The sequence below is a fragment of the Nicotiana tomentosiformis genome, chromosome 9, assembly GCF_000390325.3.
Source record: "Nicotiana tomentosiformis chromosome 9, ASM39032v3, whole genome shotgun sequence".
Lineage (NCBI taxonomy): Eukaryota > Viridiplantae > Streptophyta > Magnoliopsida > Solanales > Solanaceae > Nicotiana > Nicotiana tomentosiformis.
In genome coordinates this window covers 96131602-96152826 of record NC_090820.1, presented here as the reverse complement: position 1 = coordinate 96152826, position 21225 = coordinate 96131602, and the positions used below count along the sequence as shown (strand labels likewise).

At 39.6% G+C, this 21225-nt stretch overlaps 2 protein-coding genes across 2 annotated transcripts; both read right to left on the bottom strand.

Annotated features, from left to right (window-relative positions):
* Window positions 1-1674: 1674 nt before the first annotated feature.
* Window positions 1675-3336, bottom strand: LOC138899237 (transposon Tf2-1 polyprotein). Its single transcript, XM_070185378.1, has 2 exons — window positions 2736-3336; window positions 1675-1859 (listed from the first exon to the last, which is right to left on the bottom strand). The coding sequence occupies exons 1-2, from the start codon at window positions 3334-3336 to the stop codon at window positions 1675-1677; spliced, it is 786 nt and encodes a 261-aa protein (XP_070041479.1).
* A 522-nt stretch (window positions 3337-3858) lies between these two features.
* LOC138899236 (uncharacterized) lies at window positions 3859-5925 on the bottom strand. The gene is made up of 3 exons (XM_070185377.1): window positions 5452-5925; window positions 5003-5346; window positions 3859-4525 (listed from the first exon to the last, which is right to left on the bottom strand). The coding sequence occupies exons 1-3, from the start codon at window positions 5923-5925 to the stop codon at window positions 3859-3861; spliced, it is 1485 nt and encodes a 494-aa protein (XP_070041478.1).
* Window positions 5926-21225: the final 15300 nt, after the last annotated feature.

The following is a 21225-nucleotide window of genomic DNA, read 5'->3' as shown; positions in this document are numbered from 1 at the left end:
TAATTAAAAAATGCACCATCTGGGAATCGAATCGGGGTATGTACTGTGGCAGCAAGATACTATTCTACCAGTAGACTATTGGTGTATTGTATTTTATTTTATTTATACTCTTTAAGTACATTTTCGCGCAAAAAAAAACGACCGATATCGGTCGAGTTTTTAAAATGACCGGCCGAATTAACCGACGGACTTGAGTTGGCTCTTTGAATATTAATTCTAATTTTTTTAAAATGAAAAACAGCCAAAGTTGGTCGGTTTCTTGAACATTGAGGGGTGTCTCAAAATTAAGAAACAAATGGCGCCCAATATGCTTGTATCAACTCAAAATAATATCAAACAGAAACTTAACTCTTGCCGCCAACCAAAACTTTCTTAATAAGTTATTAGTTAGACAGCAATATACACCAAATATTTCGAAGTAATATATGCGAAAGTTCATTTCACACATTGTCTGGGTACTGGGGTCCTTTCCATACCCTTAAGATCTTGGCCATAGTTGAGCCACACGCTACTAACAATCTCACTGACCACAGAGAAAGCCAGATCAAGCTTCATGTCAAGCCCATTTTAGTCTACTCCTATACCCAAACCCACCCCTTCTCAAAGGCTCCCAAAATGAATTGAGCAACCAAGGTCAAAACACGTTACCTATCATAACTCCAATGATCAAATCGAGGTATCTATTATGAATTGCCAACTACAGCATTGATACCTAAGGAAGAGGTTTGAGGTAAGATTATGTGATGATATTGCTGATGCTGATGGAAGATAACACAACAGTTTGTGTGATAAGCCATGAACTATCATGTTACAAGCCTATTTTGATTGTGTTGTGGTGGCAAGGTAGATCATTGACATTAGAGGAGATGCACAGTGGAAGAGCAGCAATAAGTGTTCAGTCTCTTGACATGAAGCGTAAACAGAGTGGACTGCTCTAGATGCCTACATCACCTTTAATTGTACACAGCACGTATTCTATACCAACAGTCCAGAGAAAAAAGATATTCTGGAGCTCCCTTCAACTCCCTGTAAAGACACTGCGAGCAAACCTGCAACAGAGTTGGAAATTACAACTCTAGTGCATGGATCATGTTGGTAGCCACTTTAGATACTTCCAACAAAGTCCTATCGAAAGCACACAGATATAATTTTCCTTAGTTCGGTATCACCTTTCAACTATCACTTTTAACACAAGGAGTAGCACATTGGACAAGACCAAAGGCGTATACAAGATTTGAACTTTATGGGTTCAAGTTCGAAATTCTATCACCCCTCATTTTGATTTACTGATTTTCAAATCAATTAATTGTTTTATCACATATACAAGGTCCAATGCAAAACTACTTAGTTCGGATGAACCCGTAGATTTAACAGTCTATATTCGCCTCTGGACAAAACATCACATTAACAGAAAATAAAGATGTTCAATATCCAAATGCAAGAGGAAAAGCATCATAATCGTGATATTTGTTCATCGTGATACACTGTATATTACCCAACGAAAATGGAGTTCGAGCTGCTCCATGACACTATTACAGTTATTTAATAGACCTTCACATGATCTGCGACATTTCAATACTAATATGAACAACAAAGTCACAGTACAATTCAACGCATTTGCTCATCAAATTTCGAAGCATCAATAACAAATGCATTCACGTAATTACACACCTCTTATACTACTTCTTTAGCCGGAGCAGCAGCTTTCTTCAACTCAGTATCCACAACCTTAGTCGGAATCGCCACGTATCCCATCTTCTTAGGACTAACATCATCATCACTGTCATCCTCGGAATCCTCAAAATCAAAGCGATTAGGCCAAAAAAGGGACCAGATTAAGTACATCGTTGTGATACGAGCTGAGCAAAGTAGCAGAAAATGAGAAGAAATGCAAGAAAAGCAATGGAACAGTGATTGAAAGAAGGCAAAATAAGAAAGAAAAACACGAAAGGAAGCTAAATTAGAGCAGCAAAAATAAGGGTTTTGTATATTGATACCTTGAAAAGAGAAGATCATTACAATATATAGTATTGCAACCCTAAATGCCTTAGTTGGCACTGTACGATCGAGGCCAACTGGACCTAATATGCTTTGATAACCTAAATGTGTGGGGTCAATGTGTAATTACTATAAATACAACTTAAAAGTAAAATGGACTAAACTGGCTATCGTGAAAACTTCCCCTAACCTCCTTCCCAACTGATTATAACGGTTACGTACACCTGCGCAAGCACAAGGTACCATAGCCTGAAGCTCATCTCTATTGAATTCGTATCAGATCCCCCTCGTTAAAATCTTCCTTGTCATCAAGGAAGAAATGTAGGAAACTTGATTTTGAGAGATTGGTAATCCCCCAATGGCTTGATCTGGCGCTGCTTTATCCTATTAAACCAACACTTGCACAACAACCTTGTTTCCCTTTTGGATCATCCTTCTATCGAGAATCTGCTGAGGTTGAGGGCAGTATGGACCAGATATATCGATTATTGGTGGGTGTGAAATGGTGTCAGGTAGCTTATAGCAGGGCTTAAGTTGGGATACATGGAATGTGTGATAAAGTAAGTGCTGAGAAGGCATGGATATCTTATATGCGACATTACCTACCTTTTGCAAGATTTGGTAAGGACCATAGTATTTTTCTGAGAGTTTGGAGAAGTGAGTGCCTGAAAGTGTCACCTGCCTATAAGGTTGTATCTTGCGGTAAACCCAGTTCCCTTCTTTGAATTACCTATCACTTCTATGTTTATTGGCTTGGTCAGCCATTCTGTGTTGTGCTCTTTGTAAGTGATACTGCAATAGCTGATATTTGAATTCCCTTGTCAATAAACTTTTGTCCACCTCTTCCATAGCTAAATCACCTGCCATGTATGGTAAGTGAAGTGGTGGAGGTTGGCCATAAAGAGCCTCATAAGGGGTGGTCTGAATTGAGGAGTGAAAAATAGTGTTATACCACCACTCAGTTGTTGCTAAATAATAGGACCAATCCTTCTGAGAGTCAGAGCAAAAACACCTAAGATAGGTCTCCAAACACCTGCTAACAACTTCTGTTTGTCCATCAGACTGTGGGTGGTAGGCTGTAGAAATGCTAAGAGTGACACCACTCATAGAGAACAACTCCTGCCATAGTCTACTAGTGAAGACAAGATCCCTATCACTCACTATATCTTCTGGCATGCCATGTAGTCTGAACACATGTTCCATAAACAACTTTGCAATGTCAGTGGCAGTATAAGAATGGGCCACTCCTATGAAGTGAGCATACTTGGTTAATCTATCTACCACCACCCATATCACTGTCTTCCCTTTAGACTTAGGCAACCCTTCAATAAAATCCATGCTAATACTTCTCCAAGCCAATGAGGGAATCTTGAGTGGTTGTAGTAGTCCAGGATAAGGTATTGTCTCATACTTGTGCCTCTGGCATGTGTCACATTCCTTGACATATGTCAAAACATCTTACTTCATTCCTCTCCAATAGAAGAGTGCAACTATTCTTCTGTAGGTATAATCTATGCCTGAGTGACCTCCAGTAGGGGAATCATGCCATAGTTTCAAGATATCCTTTCCCAGTTGCTCATCAGGTCCTACCACTAACTTTCCATTTTTTCTTAACTGGTTGTGCATAAAGGTGTACCCTTTTGATTCTCCCTCTTCTTTCTTGAGACTCTCAATAAGAGCCACAAGCTCATCATCTAATTCCCAGGTTCCCATTATCTAACTAAATAAATCAGTCTTGATGGTAGAGAGTGTTAAAGCTGCTAACTCCACCAGTGGCAATCTAGAGAGGGCATCTTCCACTTTATTCTCCTTCCTCTTTTTGTACTCAATAACAAAGTCATATTGCATATGCTTAGTTATTCATTTCAGCTGGGATCCTGTGTGCGATTTTTGCTCAAGGAGGAATTTCAATGCCTTTTGGTCTGTCTTCATTGTAAAGGGCCTTCCTGTTAAGTATTGTGACCACTTGTTCACTGCCATGACTAAGGCTAATAGCTCCTTGTCATATACTGATAAGGTCTGATGCTGAAGAGATAAGCCCTTGCTCAAATAGGCTATAGGTTGACCCTTCTGCATCAGTACAACCCCTATTCCCATACTGCAAGTATCTGTCTCCACAATAAATGGTATAGATAAATCACGCAAGGTTAGAACTGGTGCAGAGGTTAAAGCCTTCTTCAAGTTGATGAACGCTTCAGTAGCTCTGGGAGACCATTTAAAATTGTCGTTCCTTATTAGATCAGTAAGAGGTTTGCTAAGGACTCCATACCCCTTGATGAACCTTCTATAGTAACCTGCTAGCCCCAGAAATCCCCTTAGCTGCTTGAGATTAGTTGGTTCTGGCCACAGCTGGACAACTTCTATCTTCTTTGGGTCAGTAGCTACTCCTTCTGCTGAGATATAGTGCCCTAGGTATTCAACTCTTGTTGCTGCAAATACACACTTGTTTCCTTTAGCAAACAGTTGGTGTTGTATCAATAGCTCAAAGGTGGTTCTGAGATGTTGCACATGCTCCTGCAGATCCTTGCTGAATACCAGGATGTCATAAAAAACACCAATATGAACTTCCTGAGGTGTGCTTTGAAGATATGGTTCATCAAACTTTGGAAACTAGAGGGTGCATTAGTGATGCCAAAGGGCATTACCAAGTATTCATAATACCCAGAATCAGTCTTAAAAGCCGTGTTTTGGATATCTGAGGGTGCCATCCTGATTTGGTGATATCCTACTCTCAAATCTATCTTGGAGTAGATTCTTGACCCCCTAACTCATCCAATAACTCCTCAATAATTGGTATAGGAAACTTGTCTTTTATAGTGATCTTGTTCAATGCTCTGTAGTCCACACATAGTCTCCAAAAACAATCCTTATTCCTTACCAAAACTATAGAAAAGGCATAAGAGCTGGCATTATACTGATTTATGCCTTGTTGCAGCATATCTGACACCCTCTTCTCTATCACATCTTTCTGGAGGGGAGAGTATCTATAAGGTCTTGAGTTCACAGGAGTCTGCCATCCTTTAAGGGAATATGATGGTCAAACACTCCCCTTGAAGGTGGTAGCTGCCTTGGTTTCTGAAATAGCTCATAATATTCTTCCAGTAATGCTTCCACCTCAGTTGGTCTTTCCTCCAAATTATTGTCTTGTTTCTCTTCCGTAGGTGATGTTGGGCACAATTTGATCATAAAAATATGAGCATCATTAGCAGTAATGTTGTTGAAAGCCTTTGAATCTACAGTTTTGAAGGAAGTCTGGATGCCCTGTAGAGCAACTTGCTTGCCTTGATACACAAAACTCATATACAACTTCTCAAAATTGATTTGAATGTCTCCCAATTTTCCCAACCACTGAATGCCCAATACCACATCACAACTTCTTATGGGAGGCACCAGAAAATCATCTTGAAACATGACCCCCTGCATCAGCCATTTGAATCCTTAGTTTCCTTTCACCGATTGGATAACCCTTCCATAAGCTACTGATACATCTTGAGGATTCATATGATAAACCTTGCATCCAATCCTCTGAGCTACCTTCCCATTAATAAAGTTATGTGTAGAGCTACTATCAATGAGGATATTTATTGGTTTGTGCTTAGTGAACCCTTGGACCTTTAAAGTTTTGTATCCTCTGGAACCATGCAAGGCTTCTAAAGAGATCTTACAACTTTCTATAGCCTCTTCTTCTTGCCCTTGATCTGTGATGACCTCTTCAAGTTCTACTTCTTCAGTGATAACTGTATCTGTCTCTTCATTTTCCAAAGAATAGATCTGCCTTTTGGCCTTCCATTTATGCCCTGGAATAAACTTTTCATCACAGAAGAAACATATTTCTTGGGCTCTTTTCTCCTCCATCTCAGCTGGAGTGAGCCTCCTTCTCCTATTATTATCAAAGTTCGCAGTGATTGGCCCTTTGCTTTCTGCCATGACTCCCTTAGAAGGTCCACTAAATCCTGATCCTGAAGCTGCCTTAAAGGTAGGGTGAGCTACAATTTGCCCTTTGATGGCCTTACTCTAAGCAGCAAAACTTGCCTCTTGTAGCCTGGCCAGGTAATAAGCTTGAGGCAAGCTACAGGGGTTCCCTATTCTAACAACATCCCTGAACTCAGGTTTTAAGTTATTCAAGAAAATGTTGATTGTATGTTTAGTGGCTAGGTTGATCCTGGTGATAACACTAACAAAAGCCCTCTGCTAATCCTGCACTGACCCTGTGTGCTTGACATTCACGAGCTCAGTCATAGGATCAGAATACTCAGCCCCAAAGTTGTCACAAAGTGCCCACAAGTACTCTTCCCAAGTAGGGAGAGGCAGATGTCCCCTACTCCTCATGTAACCTAAGTGCCATTGCAAGGCATCCCCTTCAAAATGAATGGATACCAACTTTATTCTATGCTGAATTGTAACATCCTCATCAGCAAAAAACTGCTCCACCTTATACAACCAAGTCCTCACCATTGAACTTAGAAAATTCTACCTTGTGATATTTAGCAAAGGGCATGTTAGGTAAGGCAATAATGGGAGTGTAAGGAGGATTTTGTGGGTGTCCATTGGTGGGAGTGGGCTGATAAGTGTGTGGTGTAGGAAGGTAAGGCACCTGGTGATACATTAGAGGGGATATGTAAGTTGTTTGGGTACAGTAGGCAGGTGGAAACTGAGTGTGTTAGGCATACTGGTTATATGATAGGGGTATAGCTATAGGTGAGCCTTGGGTCTAAAATGGAGCTTGTGGATAGCTCCTGCTTAGGCTATTTTGGTTGTGAGGAGGCTAAAGTGGCATCATGGTTGTTCTAGGAAGTGGAAGAGGGTGTGGCTGAGAACTGTGTGTTTGAAAGGGAGCAGGTTGTATGGGGGCTGTTCGAGCAGGGAAATTGTATGGTGATGAGCTAGGGTTTGAAGGTGTTAGTGAAGCTTGTGCCATAGGAAAAAAAGTAGCTCTAATTGGAGCAATAGAGATGGAGTTACTGCTAGTGTTAGAAACAACCACAACAGGACTATTAACCCTCTGCGAGCTAGGTGAAGCCAGATCTCCAAAATCAAAAGGCTTGTCATTAGGAGAGTAAAGCTCACCTCCACTGTAGGCCACTGATTTGTCTCTCTCAAGTCTCTTTCCATCGTGTATGACTTCATTAAGTACCTCCCTTATCTCACTCAAAGCTTCCTCTTGATTTCTGTAGGTTTTCTCTTGAGCAGCCTCCAGTTGTTCCTATCTAGCTGCAAAAGTTGACACTTCTGTGGAGATTTTCTTGAGTGTCTCCATAACCTCATCCATATTGATAGTCATTGCACCCACAGAGCCAAGATATGCTCTGATACCACTGATATGAGCTGAGCTAAGTAGCAGAAAATGAGAAGAAATGCAAGAAAAGCAATGAAACAGTAATTGAAAGAAGAAAAATAAGAAAGAAAAACACGAAAGGAAGCTAAATTAGAGCAGCAAAAATAAGGGTTTTGTATATTGATACCTCGAAAAGAGATCATTATAATATATAGTATTGCAACCCTAAATGCCTTAGTTGGCACTGTACGATCGAGGCCTAGAATTAGCAACAGAGCTGGACCTAATATGCTTTGATAACCTAAATGTGTGGGGTCAATATGTAATTACTATAACTATAACTTAAAAGTAAAAGGGACTAAACTGGCTATCGTGCGAACTTACCCTAACCTCCTTCCCAACTGATATGAATTCAAGTTGCGGCGGTCAACGCGCCACAACCTACGCCGAAAAGCAAAGCTCCGACGGCTCTCATGATATTCTTTGAACGATCACGAACAGAGCTAGTCACAGTCGAGTAAAATTCCACCGGAATCATCATCGATGGCGAAGATCGACTCTCCAGTTCTTCTTCCACCTGTTCTATGGCGTTGTTTTGATTGTAAAAGATTGGGTCAGGTCCACGAATTAGCATCAGATCGAATCTCCGGAAGAAAATTGAGGGTCTATTGAGTTCGAATTTTGAACTGCCGTCACGGAAACTGATGGAGCTGAAGGAAAAAAGTTAGGAATTGGGGAGAAATAGAGGGATTGGGGAGGAGAAAATTAGGGTTAGGGTTTTGAGAAATCGTGGTTGTGGTTGGGATGTGATAATAGGAAGTGGAAGTGATGAAGAATAGGGTTTTGTATGGTCTAGCGGCGGCAGAGACGTCGAGGAGAGAAAATGCGAGAAGTGGAAAAGTGAAATTAGAGGTCGCCATTGATGTGTAGAGAGATAAGGGGGATCACGAAATTTAACAATCACGATTATGGCTTTAGATGAAAATTTTGGGGAGGAAATTATAAATTTTTGTGATTCTATAGATGACATCATATAATTTGACCTTTTGTTACATGCTAGTCATATTTGCGCGTGAACATCTAGATGGATACACCATTTTAAAAGGTTGAATACATCTTTTTTTCATTTAGACACCTAAACAAAGCTTTGTTCCTATTAAACACTTGAACGCTGGCCTGCCTTATATTTCTATCAGACACAACTTGCTCTGTCTTTGTAACAATATTGGTGCGTGTTATCAAACGCTTCCTACATGGCAAGGAAAACGAATCAAATTGTGACATGTGGAAAATTAAAAAAAAAAAACAAAACTTTAAAATGTTTTATGGAACCTCTCCCCTCTACCCCCACCCCCTCAACTCTTGCCCAAACCAACTCCAAAGGCCCGTGCCCCCAGATCGTCTTCCTTGCCAACTCCACAGAGACCATGCTTTTTATTTTCCTCCTTTTCATTCTTGATTCTCTTGTTGGACACATTTTTGTTCTGGTTTCTAGGTTTGGGCAAGCGTAATTGTTTGATTAATTAGAGTTTATGACAGAATTTAATTTGAATCTTGTTCTTTATCCAACCAATTTCAGGTTTTAGCTTTGCTAATCTTAGTATTTGCCATCTGTATATGGTCAAAATCAAGCATGTCAGATATCATAGGCACGAGGAGCTTCCCCGAGAGTAAGCTCGTAATAAACCAGACTCGAGCTCAATGGCAAAGTACGGAGCACGAAGATCGAAGTGCTCGCTGAAGATCGAGACCGAGCATGACCGACTTCGAGTAAGGCATAATAACGGAATGACGAGATATTAGCAACCAACCGAAGATCTCGGCGGAAATCCCGGAACAGATCAAATCAAGTTGTTATTTATGTCAATCATGGGAATTATTTTCGTTATTAGAATTGTACCTTATTTAGGATTCCTCTACTATATAAAGAGGGACCCTATTCATTTGTAAGGGGAATTGATTCATTGATACAGATATACAAAAACCCTGCTCTCTATTTTACTTAGTATCCATTACTGTTCATCATTGTTTATCTTCTGCTCTTTATTGTTCTTCTTACCCAACCTCGAGACCATCTCGAATCGAGGTCTAAAGCGCTATTAGAACACTGGTTTGATTTATTTTACTATTCAGATTTTTTATTCAATTCCTTGTTTGTCAATTGGTATTGGATTAAATCACGTATCTTTAAAACCACTAAATAAGTTTAATTGATACTTAAATTTTTGGGTAAATAGTTTGGCGCCCACCGTGGGGCTAAGGATAACAGTGATTATTCAGTACTGATTTTGGTAAAACACATTATTTTACGCTTTTTCTTATTGAGTGCCTTTTCTTTCAGGTTAAAACATGTCAAACTCGCAAAACACATCTACACACGGTATCAATGGCCTCGGATTCCACGATGAAAATGAAAATGTGATCGCTCCAGGAGTAGAGGTGCCATAGGCTAATCTCGGGGCTGCACCGGTTACCAACCCAGTCGATGTCAGTTCGCACGTTGCTCTAAACACGGAGCTAGGTGCAGATCTCAATGGGAGTGTACGCAGAGAAGGTCGATCTAGTAGCCAAGGAACACAGGGCAGATGCGACGAACGAGTCAGTCTCTAATTGATATTCGAGATGCTTCAGGCTCAGCAAGCCGCTATTGCTCAGTTACAAAATCAACATAGAGCTCCGAATAGGGTCAAACCGGAAATTACTTGCCGTACCGAGCCAGTACATGAAAGGTCGAATGGTAACAAATCGGAAACTAATCCTGCGGTAATGAAAATGCTTGAGGAACTCACCAAAAGAATTGAATCAGGAGAGAAGAGAATCGAAGCCAATGATAAAAAAGTGGAGACATACAACTCTCGAGTTGATCAGATACCAGGGGCACCGCCAATCTTTAGAGAGATGGATTTGAAGAAGTTTGTACAAAACCCGTTTCCTCCAAGTGCGGCTCCGAAGCCTATTCCAAAGAGGTTTCGTATGCCAGGCATACCCAAATAGAATGGGAGTACCGATCCCAACGAGTATGTTACTTCATATACATGCGCCATCAAGGATAACGATTTAGAGGATGATTAAATCGAATCTGTGCTGTTAAAAAAATTCGGAGAGACACTTTCGAAGGGAGCAATGATTTGGTAGCACAACCAGCCACCAAATTCCATTGATTCATTTTTCATTTTAGCAGATTCTTTTCGTAAAGGCACATGACGGGGCCATAAAGACCGCAGCGAGGAAATCAGACCTTTTCAAGGTAAGACAAAGGGATAATGAAATGCTAACGGAGTTCGTGTCCCGATTTCAAACGGAACGCATGGAGTTGCCATCGGTCATAGATGATTGGGCAGTTCAAGCTTTCACCCAAAGATTGAACGAACGGAGTTCGATAGCATAACGGCAGTTGAAACAAAATCTGATCGAGTATCCAGCTATAACTTGGGCAGATGTACACAATAGATATCAGTCGAAGATCAGGGCCGAGGACGACCAATTAGGAGCCCCTTCCGGTTCGGTATATCCAAACAAGTCGACAGTTAAAAACCAGAGGTATGTCGACAGGGAGCCAAGGTCGAACAGGGACCGATATCAACCATATACCGCAGATCGATGGAACAATGGTTCAGGATGCAATTCCGCCCGGAACAATCAAAGGAACAATGGTTCAGGATGCAATTCCCCCCGGAACGATCGAAGAAGTGATCGAGGACAGAATTCTAAGGGACTTATAAGCAAAAGTGGTTTCGACAAGTATGTCGAACCCACAGAGATACTAGGTGTCCCAAACCCATACAAACAGATCCTTCCCAAAGAAACCCAAATTTGATGTGCAAGTATCATGGCACGCATGGTCACAAGACTGAGGATTGCAGGCAAATAAGGGAGGAGGTGGCCCGTCTATTCAATGAGGGTCACCTTCGAGAGTTCCTCAGTGATCGAGCCAAGAATCATTTCAAAGAAAGGGACGCCAACAGGAAAAATGAACAGGAGAAACCCCAACATATCATTCATATGATCGTCGGTGGGGTCGACATCCCACAGGGACCCATATTCAAACGCAGTAAGGTATCAATCACTAGGGAAAAACGAACCTGATATTATGTCCCCGAAGGCACTTTATCATTCAACAACGAAGAAACAGAAGGCATTTCTCAGTCCCAAAATGATGCTTTGGTAACTTCTATCTTATTAAATAAAGTTCAAGTTAAGCGTGTTTTAGTGGATCCAGGAAGCTCAGCAAATATCATTCGATCGAGGGTTGTTGAGCAGCTCGGCTACAAAGTCAAATCGTACCCGCATCTCGAGTCTTAAACGACTTCAATATGGCCAGTGAAACAACTAAAGGTGAGATTATTCTACCAGTGAATGTTGCTGGAACCATTCAAGATACTGAGTTCCACATAATCGAGGGCGACATGAGGTACAATGCCCTGCTCGGAAGGCCTTGGATACACAATATGAGGGCTGTCCCTTCGACCCTCCACCAAATGATGAAATTCCCGATGTTGGACGGTGTAAAAATAGTGTACGGGGAGCAGCATGCTGCCAAGGAAATGTTTGCAGTTGATGAGGTTACCCCGATATTGACACTATCAACCTTGGAAAGGTCGAGCATCAAAGATAAACAGGAAGTCAAATAGCAATCACAACCACCAGACTCGACCGAATCAGGGAAGCGGGAGATAGAAGAATAGGATGATTTTCTGATCCCTCAGACTTTTGTTGTTCCCGAAGATACCGACGCCACCAAATCAACGGTCGAAGAGCTGGAATAGGTTATATTGATTGATTACCTACCCGAGCGAAAGATATACCTGGGAACGAGATTAATCCCGGAACTCAGGAAAAAACTTATTCAATTTCTTGTTGATAACATAGATTGTTTTGCTTGGTCACATTTAGACATGACAGGGATTCCACCGGAGGTAACGACACATCGGCTAATCTTGGACCCTAGATTCAAACCGATGAAGAAAAAGAGAAGACCCCAGTCCAAAGTAAATCACGCATTCATAAAGGACGAGGTAACTAAACTTCTCAAAATAGGATCCATTCGGGAGGTGAAATATACCGAATGGTTAGCCAATGTAGTTGTAGTCCATAAAAAAGGGGACAAACTTAGAATGTATGTAATCCCTAGACGAGTTTAACTCCTCTTAAGTCTCTTCCACACTATCATCAATATCAATTAGGACTTCATCATATATTCAAAAGAATGTGCAAACCAATCAAAATATATTCTAATACTCATAATTAATCATTTTAAACAATTCCGAACTACGTTCGAAAAGTCGATAAAAATCAATCATCGGGCCTACGTGCCCGGATTTCAAAACATTTCGAAGATAAACCTTACCTATAACACCATGAACTGAAATATATAATGTATTGTCAATTCCATGTCCAATTACTTGGTCAAAATCTAAAAATACCAAATTCTAGGTTTTCTACCAAAATACCAAATTTCTACTAATTTTCATGTTTAAATCCCTATACAACCCATGTATTTAACTTGTATTAGGTGGGAATCGCTTACCTTGTGTTGCTTGATGAAAATCTCCCCTTGAAGCTCTCCAAACTCACCCCAACCAAGTGAGAAAATGAGGGAAAGTGAGCAAATCCCCGATTTAAAACAATCTGCCCAACCGACTTTCTGCACCTGCGGAACACCAACCGCACCTGCAGAATTTCCATTGCAGGTGCGGTTGCAACTTAGAACAGGCACGTCTGCATCTGCGAACCCAAATGCGTATCTGCACTTCCACTTCTGCATCCAAGGGGAGCTTCTGCGCACATGCTCCTGCAGACCATGTCCGCTTCTGCGATCATCAGGCCTCCCAGGCTTTTCCGCTTCTACGCTCCTTCCTCTGCAGAAACGACTCCACTTCTGTGGTCTTCGCATCGCACCTATGACCACATGCCACCTTCTCTAGGACCGCTTCTGCGCCCAAATTCTCGCTTCTGCGAGCTCGCACCTGTGGTCAATATTGCACAGGTGTGATTACACCAGAGCTAGTGCACTTCAGCCATTTATACAAGACTAAATTGATCCGGAAACCATCTGGAAACTACCCGAGGCCCACGAGACCTCGACCAAGTATACTAAACAGTCCTAAAACATCATACGAACTTAGTCGAGCCTTTAAATCCCTCAAACAACGCTAAAAACACGAATCACGCATCGATTCAAGCCTAATGAACTTTAAAACTTCACGTCGAAATTTATCAAATCAAGTCCTATTGACCAAAAATTTTGCACATAAGTCATAATTGAAAACTTAATTTTATTTCATAAATATTGCAAACAACACCATTACATACATTTAGTACAACAAAAATACTGCAACGAAAATATAAGTTTTTCCTTGAAAATTAGATACAATGGATGAGCTGCCACCGGAAACTAAATTACCACCGCTTCCCAAACCAACTGAAGGATATTTATGGTGACCGTGTCCTATTTGGGAATAGATACCACATTTACGCGCATAAACGGTATCATTAACATCTATTTGGTTCTGTATCTGCGTTCTTTTTTGCACTTGCCGGTCACACACATAATCGTTGTTATACACCATTTTAAATGGTCCCGGCGGCCAATAATAAGTGTCAGCACCCACTGGTTGGAAGTGGCCACTATAGGTGTTTATGTATGCAGCAACACTATATTCTTTATTAACGTACCTCATCACCGCAAAACCTATATGTTGAAAGCACTTCATGGCATGTGAGCATGGAAAGTGATAGTTCGACCATTTCCCACACGAACATAATCTTATGGAATCATTGATGGTGTCAGTATTATTACCGCGATTTTGATGCAGACCAGTGTGAACTTCAAAAATATTTCTCTCATTGTAATACTACAAAAAATATATGCCATTGTGCTCGCTTCCTATATTTCTCAAATAGTTTCATCGGCTGTGGTATATATTTAACACCCCTTTCCATCAATGATGATGCACTTCAGGAACTTTCAACAAACCTCTCCGCCATATCCTTGAATGACATCTGCACCATGGCAGTGACAGGCAATCCACAGGTAGACTTCAACAACCCGTTGAAAGACTCAAACACATTTGTAGTCAAAATTCTCCATCTTCTACCACCATCCTTATGCAAAGTCCACTTGCCAAGCTCATGTCGCATCAACCAACGATAAGCTTCTAGGTCTTCATCCCTAATCAATTCCATTCGCCTACTAAATTTACACTCTTGATGATCTGTTACCGCTATCCATATTAAATCATGTACGCTCTTATTTGGATGAACCCGCTGAAAGTTAGCCTTCAAGTGTCTAACACAGTAACGGTGGTAGGCTTACAGTTTCTGCCATGCATCCAAAGTTTGTACAAAACTTCTAATAACACCATGTCGATCGAATATTAGACAAATACCTGAACGTTTTCTGACAACATGCTCCTTCGAGTGGTTCAAAAACAATGTCTAAGTCTCTTGACTTTTATTGGCACAAATAGCAAATGTGAGGGGAAATATGCTTCCATTAGAATCTACTGCAATGGCGATCAAATATCATACTTTCCATAGACATGAGTGTCCTCTATGGAGATTATCGGCCGACAATGCACAAAACTATCAATGGCTGGCTTAAATACCCAGAACACATATCTCAATATGAATTCTGGAGTTCTCGGACTCCGCTCAAGCTTCCATTCAACAACAGTACCGGGGTTAAAGCGTTGCAAAGCAGCCATTTACCTGGGTAGAGCTGCAAATGACTTATCCCAGTTACCATAAACAATCTCAAATGCACATTTACGCTCGAGAAATGCCTTTTTTGGTAATGGTACAACCATATACCTGGTGGACATATGTTATACACTCTTTAATCTTGTACCTTATGGACGATTCAATGTATGGAATAAAGACAAGAGAAATCAAGTCAACATTCAAGTTAAAATGATTCCCACTGAATGATTCCATATCATAAGTGTGGGTGCCAATGTATTTTCCCACAATCCACATATTTGTTTTCAACTTTCTCGCACGCAGCATACATCTACAACCTTGAAACCATCTACGACACATAACCTTATATACTTCCAGAGATGACTCATGAACCTCGATCTCACGACACTCTTTTATGATGTACATTCGCACTGCCCTACTAAGGTGCGTCTTATCAGCAAAAAGCATATTCTTTGACATAACCGTTGGTCTAGATTCATCCCACATTGCTGTCCGAGTGTCATTAAGATTCCTTATGAGGGCATCCACATCTAGCATACTGGGAAACTGATCAAGGTGGAAAATCTCCCTTGAATGAAAGGGCACATGGGACTCATACATTCTGGGTCTAACAGGAGGTGGTGTCTTCGTATATGGAGCATGCTCATTGGTGGCATCATGCTTTCTTGGCAAATCAGGTTGCTCATTCTCATTCTCCTTCTCATTTTCATTCTCATCAGCAAAGTGCGTTTCCTCATCATCGTCACCCTCATTAGGGAATGGCGTATCATCTCTAGACTCATCAAAATTGTTGTCATAATCACCATCATCTTCTTGACTCTATGCATCTGCCAGGTCCTAATTAAATATATCGTCTTTGGGAAATTGAGTAATCACAAGACCTTCAAGTTGCTCGTTTTTACTACACAACCAATAAAATAATAAGTTTCTCAAATTCATCTCAACATTATATATTAACTTTATCTCTTAACTTACAATTCATAATTTGTTGATATCCCATGATGCACATTATCGAGTTGTTGATGACTCTGGATGGACTACTATGATCTAAAACACCAAAATTGGGCATATTTCAACTGTTGTTGGTTCATAACTTGTAAAATTTATATCTGGCAGGAACTCTCTTTGGAATATATGAGTGTTAGTACGAATATGATACATAGCAGAAACATACTATGACAAATAAAAATTGCAATTTATCACTCGACGTGTGAATTATATAAACTTGGGGAGAAATTATGTCCTCGATCCTCATTCGCCTGTAGAGATAAGTTTAGATCTGGCCAAACTCTTTCAAAAGGAACTTGTTCGGATAAAAGTTCTCCTAAAACACCACCTGATGATTTAGGGTTACCCCTATTTTGTGGAACCTCAATATTGCGAGCGTCCTCAGGCTTGACATACATTTCCAGCATTTTTATCTCAAAAAGTTCCCAAAATATCTTTCACACTTTCATCGTCTTCGATGTTAAACTAAGCTTAACAACTAACCCCTTGCGTAGTAAGAGAATATGGATATCTTCCGGTTACTTTAATATTAACCGAACATTTTCTCACACTCATTCTTTTACATATCAACGATATCAATCTAACGTACTCCAATGTAAGTGGCAACTTAACAATACACTGTGAAGAACAACTATAGTTTACTGAGTTATTCTCCATGACAACCCTCCCCCCACACGATATAATGCAACCCTAATTTTTCGCTCTTCAGATATTATAGAAAAATGCAGAAAACGTTAAGTAAACAAATATTTCGTAATGAGTAAAGGAAAATAAAAAAGTTGCAGAAGATGAATTTTTGAAGAAAGAATGAAGCTCCTTAAATAAGGAAAAACGATGTGCGCGTGGTTAAACGCGTTATATATATAGTGCAATGAAGCTATGAGCTATACCCACCAATTATTGTGGGTCATTCAATTAAGAGTATAGCGCATGGATGGCACGCGCTATACCTTAATGGACAAACGTGTCGTTAAGGTATTGAGCATCTCATCCATGCACTATGCATAAAATGGTCACAATTTGTTTTCCATCTATTTTTGTGCTATGCGCATCTCATATATTTTTGTCCATCTATTTCTGTGCTATGAGCATCGCATCCATGCGATTTTGTTCCGGACTCATAATCATTGCTTCTCCATGACCACTCCTTATTTTTAGCATTTTATGGAAATAAAATAAGAATTTAGGATAATTCCTGATTTTTCGTATGCTAATGTCCATGCTATCTTCATGAATTTGGGCGGCGGGCCCCGAATCACTTGAAGTTTTATGGGCCCATAAAATGACCTAATGAAAAATAGTCATTGCTTCACCATGATCGTTCCTCATTTTTAGCATTTTATAACCATAAAACAGGAATTCAACTCGATTCCTGATTTTTCATGTGCTAATGTCCGCACCATTTTCATGATTTTAGGCGACCGACCTCGAATAGCCTAAAATTTTGTGGGCCCATCAGAAGTGACCTAACGACCAATAGTCATTACTTTTCGATGATCGTTCCTCTTTTTGGCATTTTAAGGCCATAAAACAGGAATTCAGCACGATTTCTAATTTTTCGTGTGCTAATGCCCGCGCCATATTCAAGAATTCAGGCTATCGGTCCGAATCGCCTAAAAGGTTTTGGACCCATCATAAATGACCTAATGAAAAAAAGTCATTGCTTCTCCATGAGCGTTCTTAGTTTTCGGCATTTTAGAGCCATAAAATAAGAATTCAACACAATTTCCGATTTTGTGTGATAATATCCACACCATCTTCATGAATTCGGGCGACCGATTCTAAATAGCCTACAATTTTAGGGACCCATCATAAACGATCTAATGAGAAATAGTCATTGTGTTTTCATGAGCGTTCCTCATTTTTGGCATTCTAGGGACATAAAACATGAATTTAACATGAGTTTTGATTTTTTTATTTGCTAATGTACGCTCCATCTTTATGAATCCGGGCTATCAGCCCATAATCGCCTAATATTTTATGGTCCCATCAGAAATGACTTAATGAATAGTAGTCATTACTTCTCCATGATCGTTTCTCACTTTTTGACATTTTAGGGTCATAAAACCTGAATTCAGCATAATATTTGATTTTCGTGTGCTAATGTCCATGCCATCTTCATGAATTCTGGCGACCGGCCCTGAATATTCTAAAATTTTGTGAGCCATCATAAATGGCCTAATGAAGAATAGTCAATGCTTCTCCAAAACCATTGCTCGTTTTTTGCATTTTATGGCCAAAACAGGAATACAACACGATTTTCGATTTTTCGTGTGTTAATGTCCATACCATCTTCATGCATTTGGAATACCAGCTCCGAATCGTCTAAAATTTTATGTTACCATCAGAAACGAACAAATGAATAATATTCATTGCTTCTCCATGACCATTTCACATTTTTGGCATTTTAGGGCCATAAAACAGGAATTCAACACGATTTTAATTTTTCGTGTGTCAATATTCTCGCCAGCATCATAAATTGGGGAGACCATGGGCCCATCAAGAATGACCTAATGAGAAATAGCCGTTTCTTTTCCATGAACATTCTTCATTTTTGGCATTTTATGCCATAAAATAAGAATTCAACACGATTTCCTATTTTTCGTGAGCTAATAATGTCCATGCTATCTTCATGAATTCGGACGACCGATCGTGAATTGCCTTAAATTTTGCGGGCCCATAAACAATGACCTAATGAACAAAAGTCATTGCTACATCATGACAATTCCTTGTTTTTTGGCGTTCTAGGGCAAAAATATAGGAATTCAACACGATTTTAGATTTTTTGTGTGCTAATGTCCGCGCCATCTTCATGAATTTGGGCTACCAGCCCCGAATCGCCAAAACATTTGTGGACAATTAGAAACGACCTAATGAAAAAAAGACATTACTTCTCCGTGAGCGTTCCTCGTTTTTAGAATTTTAGGGCCATAAAACAGGAATACAGAATAATTTTCGATTTTTCATGTTCTAAGGTCCAATCATCTACATGAATTCGGGTTGACCGGCCCTGGATCACTAAAATATTTGTGGTCCCATTAGAAACGAACTAATGAACAATGGTCATTGCTTCTGCATAATATTTCCTCATTGTTTGAAATTTTAGGGCCATAAAACATGAATCTAGCACGATTTTTGATTATTTATGCCTAATGGCCACGGATTCTTCATGAATTCGGGCAACCAACGCCGAATCGTTTAAAATTTTGTGGGCCCTTCAAAAACAACCAAATGAATAATAGTCATTGTTTCTCTATGACCGTCCCTAATGTTTTTGGCATTTAGGTCCACAAACTAGGAATTCAATATGATTTCAAATGTTTCGTGGGCAAATTTATGCGCCATCATCTTAAATTGAGGGACATGCCCCGTATCGCCTAAATTTTTATGGTATCATCATAAAAAAAGCTAATAAATAATAGTTATTGCTTCTCTATGACCGTTCCTCATTTTTCTGATATTTTAGGCCATAAAATTGGAATTTGACACGTTTTTCGATTTTTTGTGTGCTAATGTCCATACCAATTTCATGAATTCGGGCGACCAACTATGAATTGTCTAAAATTTTGTGGGCCAATGAGATACAATCTAATGAAAAATAATCATAGATCCTCTATGACCGTTCCTCATTTTTAACATTTTAGGGCCATAAAACAGAAAATCAACATGATTTTTGTTTTCGTGTGTTAATATCCTCGCTATCTTCATAAATTCGGGCGACTTACCCGAATTGTCTAAAATTTTGTGGGCCAATCAGAAATGTCCTAATAACAATCGTAATTACTTTTTCATGACTGTTCCTCTTTTGTGTCATTTTAGGGTCATAAAATAGGACTTTAGCATAATTTTCAATTTTTAGTATGTTAATGTCCACGCTATCTTTATAAATTCTGGCGACCGGCCCCGAACTCCCTAAATTTTATGGACCCATGAAAAGCGACCTAATGAATAATAGTCATTTCTTATCCATGACTATTCATCTTTGTTTTTGGCATTTAAGGCCATAAAACAGGAATTCAACACAAGTTTTTGATCTTTCGTGTTAATGAATTCATGAAGGCGGCCCCGAATCACATAAAATTTTGTTGGCATATTATAAAAAAACTAATGAACAATAGTCATTATTTCTTCATGACCGTTCCTTATTTTTGGTGTTTTACGACCATATAATAGGAATTCAGCACAATTTTTGATTTTTCGTGTGCTAATATTTACTCCATTTTCCTGAATTCGGGAGATCAGCCCGAATCGCCTAGCATTTTGTGTGCCCATAAAAAATGATCAAATGAACTATAGTCATTGCTTCTCCATGACTGCTCCTCATGTTTTGGTATTTTAGGACCATAAAACTGGAATTCAGCAAGGTTTTCGATTTTTCATGTGCTAATGTCTGCACCATCTTCATGAAATTAGGCGACGAGCCACGAATCACCTAAAATCTTTTGGGCCTATCCGAAATGACCTACTGAACCATAAAAATTGCTTGTTTATGATCGTTTATCATTTTTTGACGTTTTAGAGCCATAAAATAGGAATTTAGCATGATTTTTGATTTTTTGGCGTGATAATGCCCACGTCATCTTCAGGAATTAAGGCAAGGAGCCCCGAATCGTCTTAAATTATGTAGGCCCATCATAAACGATCTAATGAACATTGTCATTGCTTCTCCATGACGATTCCTCGTTTTTGGTGTTTTAGGGCTTTAAAACATGAATTTAACATACTTTTTGATTTTTCGTGTGCTATGTCCATGCCATCTTCATGAATTCACGCGACCGACCCCGAATCGCCTAAATATTTTGGGCCATCAAAAATGATCTAATGAATAATAATCATTGCTTCTCCATGACTGATCCTCATTTTGGCTTTTTGGGGCCATAAAACATGAATCAACACGATTTCCAATTTTTTGTGTGCTAATGTCTACGTCATATTCATGAATTCGCCTAATATTTTGTGGGCCCGTCAGAAATGACCTAATGGACAATAATCATTGCTTATCCATGATTGTTAGGGGTGGCATTCGGTACTTCAGTACGATATTTAAAATATATTGTTAAGTACTTTGATATCCGGTATATTAATTATGCATAGTAAATACCGTACCAAAATAGTTCGGTACGATTCAGTATCATTTTTCTTGGTTCGGTATGGTTTCAGTACAGTTTTGTTTTCGTACCATGTCTTTGTGAACTAAATAGTGTTGAACTACTGAACTCTAATTTGTTAGAAAATTTCTAAGT